The sequence below is a fragment of the Anomaloglossus baeobatrachus genome, chromosome 1 (assembly GCF_048569485.1).
Source record: "Anomaloglossus baeobatrachus isolate aAnoBae1 chromosome 1, aAnoBae1.hap1, whole genome shotgun sequence".
Classification (NCBI taxonomy): Eukaryota; Metazoa; Chordata; class Amphibia; order Anura; family Aromobatidae; genus Anomaloglossus; species Anomaloglossus baeobatrachus.
This window is the reverse complement of record NC_134353.1, coordinates 67,408,294-67,425,954: the sequence shown is the minus strand read 5'-3', so window position 1 is coordinate 67,425,954 and position 17,661 is coordinate 67,408,294. Positions and strand designations below refer to the sequence as shown.

Below are 17,661 nucleotides of genomic sequence, written 5' to 3'. Positions count from 1 at the left end.
TGTCGGCGTACAGTGGATGGGAGAGCCGTGGGCGTAACCCCAAAAGTGCGGGAATCTGGTGCCCTGAGTGAAACGTGAGGGAGGCGGAGGACAGCCAAGTGTGCTCCAGCCGTCACTGCTAGCCTCCGACTGACCGTCCCGCCCTTCCCCCTGACTGGCAGGGCCAGGGGCGTGAGTTTAAGGCGCTAGGCCGCAAAAGCCGGGAGCTAAAGTTACAGACCGCGGCCGGCAAGCAGGCGCGGTCGACGCGGTAGTCGCCAAGTCTGAGGCGAAGGTGCTCTCTGCACCGTCCCCAAGGGGACACTGAGTACCTTGCGGGGATCAGTGCCGTAGCGTGAATAGTGAGGGGGGCGGAGGACAGCGAAGTGTGCTCCGGCCCTCACTGTCTGCGTCAGCCCGACTGTCCCGCCCTTCCCCCTGACTGGCAGGTCCGGGGGCGGTAATGATTGAACAGTGCCCGGGAGGACTGTAAGGCTTCTCCTGGAGTAGCCAAAATTCAACAGTGCGACCATACATGTACAGCATACAAGCATATATATATAGATATGTGTGATCACCAGAATCCCTGCCTGGGCCTCCCTGGTGTCTCTCCTCTCCAGCGTCAGAAGTGCTGACAGTAATGGCTGCCGGCGTTCTGTGGGGAGGAGGGGGCCGTGGGCGTGCCCTAGAAAGTGCGGGAATCCAGTGCCCCACTGTGCTGAGTGAGGGGGGAGGAGGATACAGAGTATGCTCCAGCCCTCAGCGCTGACGTCCTGTGCAGCGTCCCGCTCTTCCCCTGACTGGCAGGCCTGTGGGCGGGAATATGCGATACTAGGCCGCAAAAGCCGGGGACTAAATTTATAAGCGCGGCCCGCAAATAAGCGCGGCCGGCGCGGTAGTCCCCGGCGCACTAACACACCCAGCAGTGCTGCAGTGTATATGGCACCAGCGCTCCATGCGCGGTCCCCACGGGGACACAGAGTACCTCACAGTAGCAGGGCCTTGTCCCTGACGATACACGGCTCCTGTCCAGCAGATTCCCCAGGGGCTGCGGAGGGAGCACGGTCCCCTGTGCCTGGAGACCGATTAGGATCCCACTTCACCCAGAGCCCTAAAGGGATGGGGAAGGAAAACAGCATGTGGGCTCCAGCCTCTGTACCCGCAATGGGTACCTCAACCTTAACAACACCGCCGACCAGAGTGGGGTGAGAAGGGAGCATGCTGGGGGCCCTAATATGGGCCCTCTTTTCTTCCATCCGACATAGTCAGCAGCTGCTGCTGACTAAGATGTGGAGCTATGCGTGGATGTCTGCCTCCTTCGCACAAAGCATAAAAACTGAGGAGCCTGTGATGCACGGGAGGGTGTATAGCAGAGGGGAGGGGTTTACACTTTTAAGTGTAATACTTTGTGTGGCCTCCGGAGGCAGTAGCTATACACCCAATTGTCTGGGTCTCCCAATGGAGCGACAAAGAAACCAAAAAAAGGTGACTCCGAAGAGAGCGCAGCCAAATCAGAGACTCTCCTGAGGGAAGTTATGGCCACTAGAAAGACCACTTTCTGTGAAAGACGAGACCAAGAAACCTCCCTAAGAGGCTCAAAGGGGGGGTCTCTGCGAAGCCGTGAGGACCAGATTAAGGTCCCAGGGATCCAAAGGCCGCCGGTAAGGCGGAATGATGTGAGATGCGCCCTGCATGAAGGTGCGCACCTGAGCCAGCCGGGCGATACGCCGCTGGAACAACACTGACAGAGCCGAGACCTGTCCCTTGAGGGAATTGAGGGATAGTCCTAGCTGCAGACCGGACTGTAGAAAAGACAGGAGGGTCGGAAAGGAAAAAGGCCAAGGAGCATGGCCGGAAGAGCGACACCAGGACAGGAAAATTCTCCAGGTCCTGTGATAGATTTTGGCCAAGGAAGACTTCCGAGCCCGAGTCATAGTGGAGATGACTTCAGGAGGGATACCAGAAGCCGTCAAGATCCAGGACTCAAGAGCCACGCCGTCAATCTGAGAGCCGCAGAATTCTGGCGGAAAAACGGACCTTGTGAGAGAAGGTCTGGACGGTCTGGGAGATGCCACTGCACCTCTACGGACAGATGGAGCAGGTCTGGGTACCAAGCTCGCCTGGGCCAGTCTGGAGCAATGAGGATGACCCGACGGCCCTCCATTCTGATCTTGCGCAGGATTCTGGGCAAGAGAGCTAGAGGGGGAAACACGTAAGATAGACGAAACTGGGACCAATCTTGGACCAGCGCGTCCGCTGCAAAGGCCTGAGGATCGTGGGAGCGAAGATCCACTTCCGGAGTGCCCCACTTGCGGCAGATTGACCGAAACACTGCCGGATGCAGAGCCCACTCGCCGCTGTCCACGGTTTGACGGCTGAGATAATCTGCCTCCCAGTTTTCCACGCCTGGGATGTGGACTGCGGATATGGTGGACTTGGAGTCCTCCGTCCACTGAAGGATGTGTTGAACCTCCAACATTGCCAAGCGGCTGCGTGTCCCGCCCTGGTGGTTGATGTAGGCAACCGCTGTCGCGTTGTCTGACTAGACTCGAATGTGCTTGCCCGCCAACAGGTGGTGAAAGGCTAAGAGAGCTAGAAGCACAGCTCCGATTTCCAGCACATTGATCGAGAGGGCTGATTCGGACGGAGTCCAAGTGCCCTGCGCTCTGTGGTGGAGATATACTGCTCCCCAGCCGGATAGACTGGCATCCGTGGTGAGGATCACCCAGGACGGGGCCAGGAAGGAGTGTCCCTGAGACAGAGAGGGGCCGAACCACCACTGAAGGGAGCCCCTGGTCTGTGGCGACAGAGTCACTAACCTGTGCAAGGAGGAAGTCCGCTTGTCCCAACAGCGGAGAATGTCCAGCTGCAGAGGACGCAGATGGAACTGGGCAAAGGGAACCGCTTCCATTGACGCCACCATCTGACCCAGCACCTGCATTAGGTGCCTGATGGAATGACGGCGGGGCCTCAGCAAAGAGCGCACCGCCAGTGGAGGGACTGCTGTTTGACTAAGGGCAGCTTCACAAGTGCCGGCAGAGTCTCGAATTGCATCCCTAGGGACGTGAGCTTCTGGGTCGGAGTCAGAGTGGACTTGGGCAGAATGACAAGCCAGCCGAATTGGACTAGAGTGGCGAGAGTGAGCGAGACACTCCGCTGACAGTCTGCACTGGATGAAGCCTTAACTAGAAGGTCGTCCAGGCAAAGGGATCTGCAAACCCCTGGAGGTGCAGAACCGCAACCACTGCTGCCATGACCTTGGTGAATACTCGAGGGGCCGTGGCTAACCCGAAGGGGAGAGCCACGAATTGGAAATGTTCCTTTACGATTGCAAAACGTAGCCAACGCTGGTGTGAAACTGCAATTGGCACATGCAGATAGGCATCTCTGATGTCGATGGATGCTAGGAAATCTCCTTGGGTCATTGAGGCAATGACTGATCGCAGAGACTCCATGCGAAAAAGGCGCACCTGAACATGCTTGTTAAGAAGCTTGAGATCCAGGATGGGCCGGAAGGAACCGTCCTTTTTGGGGATTAGGAAGAGATTTGAGTAGAAACCTCTGAACCGTTCCTGGGCGGGAACCGGTACAATTACTCCGTTGGCCTGCAAGGATGCCACGGCCTGTGAGAAGGCGGCGGCCTTGGAGCAGGGGGGAGTTGACAGAAAAAATCTGTTTGGCGGGCTGGAAGAGAATTCTATCCTGTAGCCGTGGGAGATGATATCCCGCACCCACTGATCGGAGACGTGTCACACGTCCCCAAAGTGGGAGAGCCTGCCACCGACCAAGGACGTTGCTGGCGCGGCCAGATAGTCAAGAGGAGGCTGCCTTAGTGGCAAGCAGCTCCTGCGGTCTTCTGAGGACGCGGCTTCGTGCGCCAGTTGGGTTTTTGGTCCTTGGCTGAGTTAGTGGACGAGGCCGAGGCCTTAGAGGACGACCAATTGGAGGAACGAAAAGAACGAAACCTCGACTAGTTCCTACCCTGGGCAGGTTTCCTGGTTTTAGTTTGTGGCATGGAAGTACTCTTCCCGCCAGTAGCTTCCTTAATAATTTCATCCAGTTGTTCACCGAACAGCCTGGACCCAGCAAATGGGAGTCCAGCAAGGTACTTCTTTGAAGAAGCATCTGCCATCCACTCTCGAAGCCACAAGATCCTGCGGAAAGCGAGAGAATTAGCCGAAGCCACCGCAGTGCGGTGAGAAGCCTCCAGCATGGCAGACATGGCAAGGATGAAAAGGCTGAAGCCTGGAAGTTAAGGCAACCATTTCGGGCATAGAGTCCCTGGTGAGGGAGAACGAGGCCCCTGCCGCCTCATATACAGATTTGGCCAGAAGGTCAACCTGGCGGTCAGTGGAATCCTTAAGTGAGGTGCCATCAGCCACTGATACAACGGTCCGGGCTGAGAGTCTAGACACCGGAGGGTCTACCTTTGGTGAATGAGCCCACTCCTTGACCACCTCTGGTGGAAACGGAAAACGGTCATCAGAACCACGCTTTGGGAAGCGTCTGTCAGGACAGGCCCTAGGCTTGGTCACAGTGGCCTGAAAACTGGAGTGGTTAAAGAACATACTCCTTGTTCCCTTAGGCAAGGTAAACTGGTGCTTTTCTGCCAGAGAGGGTTGCTCCTCTGATACAGGCGGATTGAGGTCCAGTACAGAATTAATGGACGCAATCAAAGCACTAACATCTGCGTCACTTTCGGACAGATCAATAGGGCAGGAGGTAGCGTCCGAGCCCCCAGTAAAGGCATCCTCCTCGTCCTGCGAGTCAGCTCGTGAATCAGAGCCGCGGGACGAGGAAGGAGAGGGGACCCTGCGTCTCCTTTTAGGAGGACGGGGTCTGAGACCAGATGAAGAATCCTCTGTGAGCTCTGCTGAGCGAGCCGTAGCAGCAGAGGCGCCCTGAGAAGGGGGCTGATGCATGCTCAGCAGAGTCCGGGACAGCTGTCCCATGGAGTCGGCAAAAGACTGGGAGATAGACTTAGAGAAGGATTCTACCCAAGCCGGGGGTTCAGCCACCGGAGCCGGAGCAGCCGGAGGGACCACTGGGGATGAGACTCCAGGCTGAGGCACCACCATGTGAGAGCAGGCATCACAATGTGGATATGTGCTCGATACAGGCAGTACGAGCCTACATGCAGTGCATATTGAGTACAGCCTTGCAGCCTTGCTCCTCGTGTGAGACATGCTGCTGAAGTGGGGGCTCTGAGCCAGAATGACCCCCAAAGAGTATATAAGCAGGTCCACAACCGGAGGTTGTGGCTTACCAGACCGTTTGACATTGGGACGTCTCTGTGCCCTCCAGATCCCACAGCCCGGACCCCCAGAGAGATGCTGCAGCCAGCGCCGATCGCTGTGCAGACATGGCATAAGAACGCTGATAAAATGGCGCCGGAGCGAGGAGAGGGGGCGGGGCCTACTCTAAGAGCGGAATCCGGAGGGCCAAGGAGATTTACAGGGGAGGGAATATTTCCTCAGAGAGGAGTGTCCCTCCCCTGTGCCGAACGGCCGCTGGGCGGAGCCGCACTGTCAATCTGCATGATTGACATGCAGGGGCAGTGAAATCGAAACTAGGCCTCAGGCGAAGCCGGGGCCTAAATTTAACTATGCGGCCGGCATGCAGGCACCATCGGCGCAGATCTCAGGTGAAAACCAGAGAACCGGCCGGAAATGTCAGAATAGATACACAGCCCACTCTCCCCAACAATAAAGTACAAGGGACCCCCCGAAAATAACGTCTCAGATACTTAGCTTGTGAGACGCAGGGTTTCAAGTCCCTGGGGATGAGTGCTCCGTCCGGCAGGATCCTGAATGGCTGCGGATGGAGACCGGTCTCCTGCAAGGCAGGGAGAACCGTGCTGGCTCCCACTTCAAGCCAGAGCCCGAGGGATGGTGAAGGAGCGCGGCATGTAAGGCTCCAGCCCTGAAATCAACCTTAACAACACCGCCGACACAGTGGGGTGAGAAGGGACATGCCGGGAGTCCAGGCTTGGACCCGCTTTTCTTCAAATTCTTTCCAAAAATCAGAATCAGATGAGAATGCATGTGTGGATGTGTGCCTCCTGAACACAAAGCATTGAATTGGCTATATTTGGTTATCCAGGGGGTGTATATGCTCAGAGGGAGGAGCTACACTTTTTAGTATAGTACTTTGTGTGTCCTCCGGAGGCAGAAGCTATACACCCCATGGTCTGGGTCTCCCATAGGAATGATAAAGAAAAGGCACTTTCTAGTGTGCACATAGCCTTAGAGACCCTAGGCTCCTAGAAGAATGCACATAATTACAGCCAGCAGCCATTCGTTTGAGCTGTCAATCATCTGGACCTACTGAATAAAGAACATGGAGAAATCCCCTGTAAGCCCCAGATTGTGACTTCACGCAATTATAAAAATATTCCAGCGTACCACACATCGGCTGTGTGCACTCGTTGCGTTTTTGCCGCTTAATTTATGCGTTTTTGCTTACATATTTGTCACAAAAACAAAACTGCAAGCAAATTCTGACGTCAATGAGAATCCTGAACTGTAATGCACACGTTCAAGATTTTCTCTTTGTACATTTGGTGCAAAAAATAATCTGTTACATGTCAATTCTTAGTGTTTTTGGCTGCGTTTTCCCCCTTAAAAGCAATGAAAAAAACGCATGCCAAGAATGCATTAAAAAGAGTCTAAAAAATGCATTCAAAAGTGCAAACCGTGCATTTTTCCTGCCAAGAGATACAGAAATTTGTGCAACCAAATCTGCAATGTGGGCACATACCAGTCACATCTACTCCACTCACACCCAGAGCACCACGCAGAAACCAGCCAGATTCCTATTTGTTGCAATTACCTGTACGTGGCTCATTTTAGAAGATTTACTGACATTATGTGTTATATAAGGATTTCTTACAATGCAGCAAATCGCATGGTATTGTTGTCCTGAGATGTAAGAGTTGCGTCTCAGCGCGATACTGAAGCATTACCTAATGGAAACTCTTTAAAACAGACAATGACCAGGCACATTGCTGTGAAAATTGCATCAGCGGTGTCTGGCACTGCACGTCACTCCCATTCACTTCAATGGGAGAGATGAAATAAAAGGCACAGCCAGAACCTAAAGTGCGGGGCTGTGCCTGCTAAATAAGCCCCTCAATCAGCTAACCATGGGCCATCAATATGAACGTCCTTAAAAACCCTCTTAGGCCTCTTTTCACACCTCCATGCAAAACACACACGTTTTGCAAAGTCCGTGGTGAAACTGCGTATATGTGTGTCCGTCTGTGTCATGGTGTGCTATCTGTGTAACATATGGATATAGCACACGGACAGCATGAATTTCTATACCTGTCCCAGGTGCTGCTGTCTCCCGCACGAATGCTGCTTCCGGGTCCACGGTGCAGTGAACATTCATAAGCATAATGAGTGGGCCCAGAAGCAAGAGACAGCAGCGCCAAAGACAGCGGAGTATAAAAAAATATTTTATTTCAAAGACACGTGTTTTTTCCAGTACGTGTCATACTGATGTCACACAGATCACATCGGTGTGCTTTCCGTGTGACATCAGTACAGCCGGAGAAAAATGGACAGGTCATGGTGTGGAGCACATAGACCCGCGTCTGTGTGAAAGCACGGAGGTGTGCGCAGACCCATTGATTTTCATGGGTCTACATGTGTTCATGTCTCTGGTACACGTGAAAACAGACGTCACACGTACCGGAATCACGGATGTGTGAAGGAGGCCATAAAGGATCTGACCAGTTGATGTGGCGTCTATAGATATCTCATTACATATATCTGGGTGGCAATAAATACCTACCGAGAAAACGTTTCCTCCGGCGGAGCCTTGACCTGGTTCTGTTCGGCATCCTCCTCCGAGCTCTGGCGGTTACTTTCCCCGTCCCTTAATCGAGTGATATTCTGACATGATATCAGGACCGGTGAGAAGGACAGCTCCTGGATCCGGGACAGAACAATGTCCTCCGTAGATTGTGAGATAAGCACACGGAGAATGGCCAAGATTCCAGATATCCACAGCTGGACGGTGCTCACGGAGGCCTGTGCGACAACAATGTATAAAGAAGAACATTGTATAGAAGTTGTCCCAAAATCAGCCACGTGGTACGTGGTGACGGCGATGTAAGGCGGCTTTCACATTTTATTTTTACCTCCGTTCACGGCCCGAACCCACCACAAGACGTGTTTTGGACGCATGCGCTGACGGGGCCATTGACTATAATGGAGAAGACTGAGTCAGCGTGTGCTCAGTCTTGCACCATTTTCGGGCGTATATGCTTTCGGCAGGTGGACACCAAAACATAGTCTGCTATGTCTGGGTGTCCGCCTCCATTAAGTGTATGCTCCTGAAAATGATGCAAGACAGAGCACACGCTGACTCCGTCTGCTCCATTATAGTCAATGGCCCAATCGGCGCATGCGTCCGAAACACGTTTTGCGGGGCTGTTCGGTCGGAAGCCCCGACGGGACCACTAAACGTAATGTAAAAGCAGCCTAACAGCCGAGATTGCACCTCGCTCCCCACTCACCATGGTATATGGAATGACGAACATACTTCTCAGCAACATGTCTACGGGGCGTAGGGATGAAGGGGCCAAGGTTTCAAATAAACTATTCAGCACCCCCAGAGCTTCATGAGAGTCAATGTGCATCTGAAAGGCAAAAAACGTGGTAACATCAGATTTTTAGACTCACCACCCTGCGATTAGGAGATGGACACGAGGCAAAAAACAATGTATTGTCACAGGCTGGAGGGTTTTGTCCTCTCCTCAGACACCAGGCTTGATTGTTTCTGCAAAAAAAAAAAACAAAAAAAACACGCAATGGTAACCCGTACCTGCTGCTTTGCCAACATGGGTAGGATCACATCCGCTATCTGCCGGGATAACCGCTTCCACTTATCTTCGTTTTCTTTGTGGCACTGCTGCAGGACCAAGATGAACATCTCCAGGACCTGGAAATACAAAGCAGGAAATAAAGCCTTAAGTCTAAGGCCAGTAATTACTGCAAAAACAAAAGAATATGGAGAAAAAGTCTCTCCAAAGTCACCATTGTACAGGCACCATCACAATGGTGGTGCAAACTAGTACTAGTAAAGCAACAATAAAGGGCTTTAAATTGCAAGTTATCCTCCATCTCTAGCATCGGGGATAACTTGCTCATCGCTAGAGGTGTGACCCCAAGAAACTCAGAGAATGACGCTCTAGTCTTGATTGGAGCAAAGGTGCACACGGTCTTCATTGTCAAAGGACTGCCAAAAATAGAGCTGTACTTTGCTTTCTTCGGTAGTACCATAGACAATGAATAGAGTCGAGGTCAAGCATGCGCACCTCCGCTGCATTTCAGTTGGGGCTCTTTAGGGTTTGTGCCCACGTAGCAGATTTTCTGCACACAAAACTGCATGTTTTGGCAGGAAAAATTATTATTATTTATTATCATAGCGCCATTTATTGCATGGCACTTTACACGTGAAAAGGGTATACATAAAAATAAGTACAACAATCATTAACGATACAAAACAGACTGGTACAGGAGGAGAGAGGACCCTGCCCGCGAGGGCTCACAGCCTACAGGAGGAGAGAGGGCCCTGCCCGCAAGGGCTCACAGTCTACAGGAGGAGAGAGGACCCTGCCCGCGAGGGCTCACAGTCTACAGGAGCAGAGAGGACCCTGCCCGCAAGGGCTCACAGTCTACAGGAGGAGAGAGGACCCTGCCCGTGAGGGCTCACAGCCTACAGGAGGAGAGAGGGCCCTGCCCGCAAGGGCTCACAGTCTACAGGAGGAGAGAGGACCCTGCCCGCGAGGGCTCACAGTCTACAGGAGGAGAGAGGACCCTGCCCGTGAGGGCTCACAGTCTACAGGAGGAGAGAGGACACTTCCCACGAGGGCTCACAGTCTACAGGAGGAGAGAGGACACTGCCCACGAGGGCTCACAGTCTGAGAGAGGACCCTGTCCACGAGGGCTCACAGTCTACAGGAGGAGAGAGGACCCTGCCTGCGAGGGCTCACAGTCTACAGGAGGAGAGAGGACCCTGCCCACGAGGGCTCACAGTCTACAGGGAATGGGTGAAGGTGTAATAGGTAAGGACAGAGCTGGTTGCGCAGTGGTGTACTGGACTGAAGGTTATTGTAGGTTGTAGGCTTGTTGGAAGAGGTAAGTCTTCAGGTTCCTCTTGAAGCTTTCCACGACAGGAGAGAGTCTGATATGTTGGGGTAGAGCATTCCAGAGTATGGTGGAGGCACGGGAGAAATCTTGTATGCGATTGTGGGAAGAATAGATAAGAGAGGAGTAGAGAAGAAGATCTTGTGAGGATCTGAGGTTGCGTGCAGGTATGTACTGAGAGACTAGGTCACAGATGTATGGAGGAGACCGGTTGTGGATGGCTTTGTAGGTCATGTTTTTTTTTTAAACTCGTTTTATTGAAGGTTAAGTATAACATAGCATCAGAAATCAATACAGTCATTTGTACTTGGAGGATAAAATTTGAACATTAGATGATGTACAGGTATCCAATCGCACGTTGTATAAAAAAAAAAATGTAATACCATATAGACGTAGAGTAATATTATCGAGTGCTGGAAACCGTGTCACACTGCCAGCATGGAAACTGATACATTCTATAAGATTACACCATCCGAGTGTGCATTATATCAGAAAGAAGGATTTAAGACGAAAGGTCTTGTAAGTTTGTAGCCAAGGAACTTGGCGAATCCCCTGTCAAGGGCGATCTCAGCCACCCGCCCCAAATTTTCTCAAATTTATTTACAGAACCCCTGTTCTTGAATACAAATTGCTCTAGAGGAATTATGGCATTCACAAGGGCAATCCAAGAAGCTCTGGATGGGGGTCTAGGATTCATCCAATTTAGTATCGTGCCCTTTCGGGCCAGGAAAAGGACCTTCTTTTAGTAGCAGATTCTCAGATTGGGACCAGGATCGGGCTCATAGGGACCACTTTCTCCAACACAGATGAGAGCGCTGATGCAACTTCTGTCCAATAGGAGTAGACAACACGACATTCCCATATCATATGCCAAAAGTCTGCCCCGCCTCTCCCACACCTCGGGCGAATGTCCGCAACCGTGCTATTCATTTTATTTAGTCTTACCGGAGTGATATAGCTCTGATGGATATTGTATAGCTGAATGAGTCTATTGTTAATTGCAGGAGAAACTAAGGTGTGGGATTCGATAATGTCATCCCAAACTATATCATCTAACTCAGGAATTTTGGTTTTCCATTTCCCCAAAACGGAGAGAGGATTGTTCATGGCCTTGGCCCTGGCCCGGATGAGGGATGAGTATAATTTGGAGATTAGACCCCCAGGGCCCTGTCATCTAATAATTCCGATTATCGGGAATGAGGAAAATCTAACCCCACGACCAGAGAATTGAGCCCGGAAAGCATGTCTGACCTGGAGGTACTTGAATCCATGAGAATCCGGCTAATCATACTCAGCCTGCAGCTGCGCAAAAGGACGGAGCTCATTATCACGGACTATTGAACTCAGGGAGACTATTCCTCGACTCCTCCATTCCGCAAAGCCCAGGTAATCCACAGAAACGCGGAAGGTCCAAATTGCCCCATAAAGGGGTCTCAATGGGTACATCATGAAATCCAAAGGTGGACTTAACTTCCTTTCAAATCTTGGCCCCCAGTTTGTGAATTGGGAGAATTCGGCCCGCAGGGGCTCGTTTGTGATCAGATAGTAGGGGTCATAGAAGTTCCACCCCCGTGAAATCCGCCAAGAATCCCTCCGGGGAGCTACCCGCGCGCCAGGCAATGTCCAGTATCCCAGATATTTCAACTGTCCAGCTAAATAATATATGTATAGGTCAGGGAGGGCCATACCCCCCAGATCTTTAGGTCTTTGCAATTTAACTAGCTGGATTTTAGATCTAGAAGAACCCCAGACAAAAGAAATCATTAAGGATTCCATGGAGCGGAAAAAGGACCAGGGAATCTGTACGAAGATATGCTGGGTATAGTGTTGAGCGGACCCGGATCTGAAAAATCCGAATCTGCACTGTTCGAGGTTCCGATCAGAGTCCGACCGGTACCCGGGATCCAGGGTGCACGATCCGGATCAGTTTTTTTTTTCTCTCTCTCTCTCTCTTGCTCTCTCGTCCCGGATCCCGTTCCCCATTGATTTATATGGCCGCAGATTCCGGATCGGATCCGGACTTCGACAGCAAACCGATCCGGATCCGCCGGACCCGGATTATGACCGATCCGCTCAACTCTAGCTGGGTAATATAAAGACACTTTGGTTGTACTATCATTTTGAGGAGGTTAATCCTTCCCGCTACTGAGAGGGGAAGCTGACTCCACCTATTAAATTTTTCCCCGAAGTATGTTAGGAGAGGCGCGACATTTCTAGCAATCATCTCTGCTGGACTTTTCGTTAATATAATCCCCAGGTATTTAAACTGGTCGACTACCGGTATTCTACATAAGTATGTGTCTACCGATTCATTTCTACCATGGGATAAGAATAGGAGATATGATTTTGACCAATTTATCGCTAGGCCCGAGAATCTCCCGAACTGATCAATGAGTTCCACAGCTCTAGGAATGGAGGAGTCCGGCTTGGAAGCAAAAAGCAGCAGGCCGTCCGCATACAGTGACAGACGTTCCTGTCCCCCTCTATACCTTACTCCCTCGTACACTGGGTCCGCCCGAATGTGCACTGCCAACAATTCCATGGCTAAGGCGAATAAGAGGGGAGACAGGGGGCACCCCTGTCTGGTTCCCCTCCCCAAGGAAAAGGTCTCAGACACACCGCCACCCACCTGAATGTTGGCCGTTGGCGCTTTGTATATAATTTCAACCGAATGAAATTATTACCGAAACCAAAAGGCCCGCAGTACCTCCAGCAGATAGGGCCACTCAATGGAATCGAAAGCTTTAGCCGCATCCAGTGAGACCAGAGCCCAGTCCTCGTCCAGTTTTGCACCAGCCTGTAAGATCACCTGCGCCCTCCTCAGATTGGCCGAAGTGCTCCTACCTGGGATGAATCCAGACTGTTCCCTGTGTATTATGGAGGAGATCACTTTATTGAGTCTAGTCGCCAGAATTCTCGTAAGCATTTTGTAATCAGAATTTAGCAATGAGACTGGTCTGTAAGAGCCGCAGTCCAGGGTGTCCTTATCCGGCTTCAATAATAAAACGATAGTGGCCTCATAGAAGGAGTCGTGCAACCTACCCATCCGGAATGAAGCCCCAATCGTCTCCAGTTGGGCTGAAGCAATCTCCCCCTGGTACTTTGTATATATCTCAATCGGGAGTCCGTCAGGGCCAGACGCCCTACCTTTATTAAGGGCCCCCATCGCTTCCACCAGCTCCTCCAGACCAATGTCCTCATCCAAAGCCAGTCTCTGATCCGAAGTCAATCTGGGAAACCTAAGGTCTCGCAGATAGTCAGATTTCCTCCCTGGAGAAAGTCGGTCTGTACTCATACAGGCGCTTATAAAAGGACGAGAACACTTCCAAAATGTCATTGACGGAAGTGATGATCTCCCCACTAGAAACTCTGATCCTGAGGACCGCAGGTGAGCTACTGGACTGGTGTACCAGGAATGTCAATAGGCTACTAGATTGGTTTCCCTGCTCATAGTATCTCTGGTTCGTGAAGAAGACATGTCTTTTGGCCTTATCCTGCAAGAATAGAAGGTATTGCCTCCCTACTTGTAGCCAGCGGGACCTATTTCTTCAGACGGGTCAGAGGTAAATCTGTGTTCCAATAATTTAATTTTGAGCAGCTAGGTCCTGCTCTTCCCTGGCCGCTTGTTTCTTGGTGTATGAGATGGAAGATTGGCAACAGCCCCTAAGGTATGCCTTGAGTGCGTCCCAATAAGCTGAGTAATTTTCCTCAATAGAATTCATCTCAGTGTATGGCTTAATCTGGTCAGGAATCCTATCATTGGCTCCAAAGAGTGACAGCCACCAGGGGTTAATTTTCCGAGATAGTCTATGTGACGTGCATCCCTCACATCGGACACTCACAAATACTGGGGAATGGTCTGAAACAGATCTAGGTAAGTGGCATACCACTTCTCATTCCCACATATGAAGTCAATCCTGGATAGGGAGTATTTCCCGGGGGTGTAGCAGGTATATTCCCTCAAGACTAGATTATGGAGTCGCCACATATCACACCACTCCACCTTCTTGAGGAATGCACTCAATCTGGTTTGTATCATTTGAGGGATAGAGGCCTGTTGGGTACTAAATTTATCTAGCCCGGGGTTATTGATCAGATTAAAGTCACCCATACAGAATACCAGTGCCTGAGGGTATTGAGAAGCAAACTTAGCTGCCTCATACAGAAGTAAGGTGCCCATCGTAGGAGGAATATAGATGGCTAGGATCACAACCATTGATCCGTCGATGTGGGCTTGAATGAACACATATTTCCCCTCAGGGTCTTTTACAACCTTACCCGGGTCCCAGCGTAGTGATTTATGAACCAATACCGATAACCCTCTGGAGAATGAGGAGTGAGTAGAATGAGCTGACCATTGGATCCATGGCTTTTTAAGAAATCTAACTGTCTCAGACAGCAGATGGGTCTCCTGTAAGCATACAATCAGAGCTTTGGAAGATTTGATGTGTGAGAACACTGCCACCCTTTTCCTGGCCGTGCCCAGTCCCCTGACGTTCCATGTCATTAAACTTATAACCATTAGTGAATATTACCTGTGAAACTGAATAAACGTATGTCAAGTACTCAACCTGCAGCTTAACGTGGGTAAACGTACCCCTAAACACTCGGCTGCCCAACGCAGACGATAAGAAAAAGTCCCGTAGTGGGACCAAAAGAGATTTTCCCTAGAAACGTCTAGGGTTAACTAACGTGGCTAGTTGTTATACTTGGTACGGGGGAGTCCTCAATCAAGGACCTGAGCCACTCCTACAGTCCAGTATGAATGATATATAAAATTATAGAGGTGGGGGAAAGGGGACCCTGGAAAGAGGGATGGAACCAGAAGAGAGGGAAAGGGGGAAAGGAAGAGAGTAGGAGAAAAGATAAGAGGGGGGGAGGGGGGAATAGAAGAGAATAAAGAAAAGGGGTAGAAAGAGGGGCGGGGGGGGGAGAAGAAGGTGGTTGGGGGGGAGGGGAGAAGTGGGATATCAGAATGTGTCTCAGCAGCAGAGGGGGAATGTGAATTGGGAAAGATAGGGGGATGGTTGGGGATAGGGGGTGTAGGGGGAAAGAGAAGGAATGAGTTCGGCTGGGGGGTGAGAGGGGAAGCTAGAGGAACGTGATATGGGATTGGAAGGAGGTGTTAGAAAGGTGATCTAGGGGCCAGGGATTGGGGTGGGGGGTGTGAAGTAATTGGATTAGATAATAGGTGGGTAAAGGGGAAGAGAGCAATGTAATATTAGTTGAGAAAAGGGGGATGGGGAAGGAAGAAGGGGCGGAAAGGGAGAGGTAGGGAGTTAGCAATAGGACACATATAGCTATAACATACGGTAACCATAACCTTAATAAAGATCTATAGTGAATAGCAATATTAGTCTTAACTGCGATGCAAAATATGATCTTCCAAAAGTGAGGATCCAGTCCAGCCAATGACTTGAATAATTATTTCGAGTCCTCCGTGACCCGCATCCGAGAACACAATAGCGATCGGGCCAGAGTCTCCTCCAGAGGTTGAGACTCAGAGTCCCCGGGTCAGGAGAAAGGATCTCTGTAGCGTGGGCTTCTTAGGCGACTCAGTTTCTTTTCCAACGTAAGAGGCTGCGGAAATCCATCTTAACGGAGTTGCAAACTGGACGCAGTAGTGACCAATAAAGCATCGCAGGGTTCGGACCCACAACAGTGTTTCCCTCCCGACAGATAAGGCAGCGAGAATCCATATTCGGGGAGTCACGAGCCGAACACAACAGCGGCCCTAAACCTTTCGCCCTGAAATCGGGCCCGCAACAGCGCTTTCTTTCCAGCGATCCAGGAAATGGAATTTCAAAGCACAGGGGTCGCAAACAAAACGCAATAGCGACCCTGAGCACGTCGCATAAGATCCGGATCCACATCTTCGTTGTCATCCCGGGGAGCAAAAATTGTGGGGTTGCAGGTCAGAGGAGTCGCAATCTAGTCTCAGTAGCGACCCCCAAGACATCGCAGGAACCCGGCCCGCTTCAGCGCTTCCTCCCAAGCTTCAGCGAGTTGATCCAATCCTCCGCTTCCACAGGAGGTGAAGAACAGGGATCGATCCTGATGAACCACTCTGAGGCGGGCTGGAAAAATCATGGAGTAGGCAATCTGATCTTCCCTGAGGTGCTTCTTCACTTAGATGAAATATGCTCTCGTTTTCTGAAGGGACGCAGAGAAGTCAGGGAATATCGATATAGAGGCGTTGTTGTGCAGTATCGGTCCCTTGCGTCTCGCGGCACTCAGGATAGCGTCTCTATCTCTGCTGCTTAGCAGCCGAGCCAGGAAAGGTCTAGGTTGCGCCCCCGGGGGAAGAGGTTTAGCTGGGACCCGATGGGCTCTTTCTATGGCATAGGCCGCAGATAGCGTCGCATCAGGGAAGGTTCCAAGGAAGCCAAGCATCCATGAACTTACATGGGTCGCTTCCTTCCGTTCTCTCCGGCATCCCCAGGATTCTCAAATTGTTGCGACGTAGACGGTTTTCCAGGTCGTCAGCCCTCTGCGCCCAGTTGTTTGCCGCTTGCTCCAGGGACGTTAGCCTACCGGGCGTCGCTCTTGCGTCGTCCTCCAGCGTGGAGATCCTCTGCTCCGTCTCCTTGACACACTCCCGGAGGTTTTGTAGATCCAGTCTGAGGAGGCCCACATCAATTTTTACCTCCTCAATCTTGCCTGTTAGCGACACTTTAGAGTCCTGGATTGCCACGAGGAGACGTGCTAAGACCTGTTGTAAGGTCAATTCCTGCGTTCCCTCGGGTTCGGCGTCCGCGCCATACTCTTCCTCCGTCTAGCTGGCTTCCCGCGCTGCCTGCTTGCCGGCGTCATCTTGCTGGGGGTCCCGAGCAAATTTTTTCAGCTTCTCGGCCGCCGCTGCGCGGCGTCCCCTAGTCATATCGCAGATCAGAATGTTCACCGCACCGGGAGGGATCTGATGGTGTGTCTTGGTTACCGATTACGGCAGGATTAATTTCAATATCAGGCGTTGGACTGCGGAGCTGCTCTCAGATGCGACAGCTCATGCTGTCCGCTGGCCACGCCCCCTTGTAGGTCATGGTTAGTCTTTTGAACTGGAGTCTTCGGGCAATGGGAAGCCAGTGAACGGATTGGCATAAAGGAGAGGCTGGAATAGCGGGGGGACAGGTGGATTAAGCGGGCCGCAGAGTTTAGGATAGATTGGAGGAGTGCAAGAGTGTTGGAAAGGAGGCCAGAGAGCAGTAGGTTGCAGTAGTTGAGAAAAATGGGTTAATTGCTTTTTTCATGTTTCTTTACGTCATGGTGATCGTGGGAGTTCCTGCACTGTACCCCCGCGATCATCGCCGGGTCTCTGGCTGATGTTACAGCTCAGACTCTGCTCTCACTGCCAGGAGCGGTGCCTGGCAGTTTAACCCCCTAAACACTGCGATGAATTGTGATCGCAGCATTCAGGAAGCAGGGAAAGGAATCGCTTAACTCTCCCTGGTGATCGGGCCCCAGTGATCGTATTAATGCCATGGAAAATCTGGGTTATCACGATGATGACCCCTGGTTAATGAGCTAC

The 17,661-nt window shown here is 51.4% G+C and overlaps 1 protein-coding gene across 4 annotated transcripts in view; it reads right to left on the bottom strand.

The window, feature by feature from the left end:
* The window catches only part of HTT (huntingtin), a 399,016-nt gene that overhangs the window by 119,192 nt on the left and 262,163 nt on the right, over positions 1 to 17,661 (bottom strand). For all 4 annotated transcript variants that reach the window (XM_075346836.1, XM_075346838.1, XM_075346839.1 and 1 more), the window contains 3 exons: positions 8,812 to 8,928; positions 8,504 to 8,626; positions 7,777 to 8,015 (listed from right to left, as the gene is read on the bottom strand). In XM_075346836.1, coding sequence (XP_075202951.1) covers positions 7,777 to 8,015; positions 8,504 to 8,626; positions 8,812 to 8,928 — 479 coding nt within the window. The remainder of the gene's footprint in view (positions 1 to 7,776; positions 8,016 to 8,503; positions 8,627 to 8,811; positions 8,929 to 17,661) is intronic.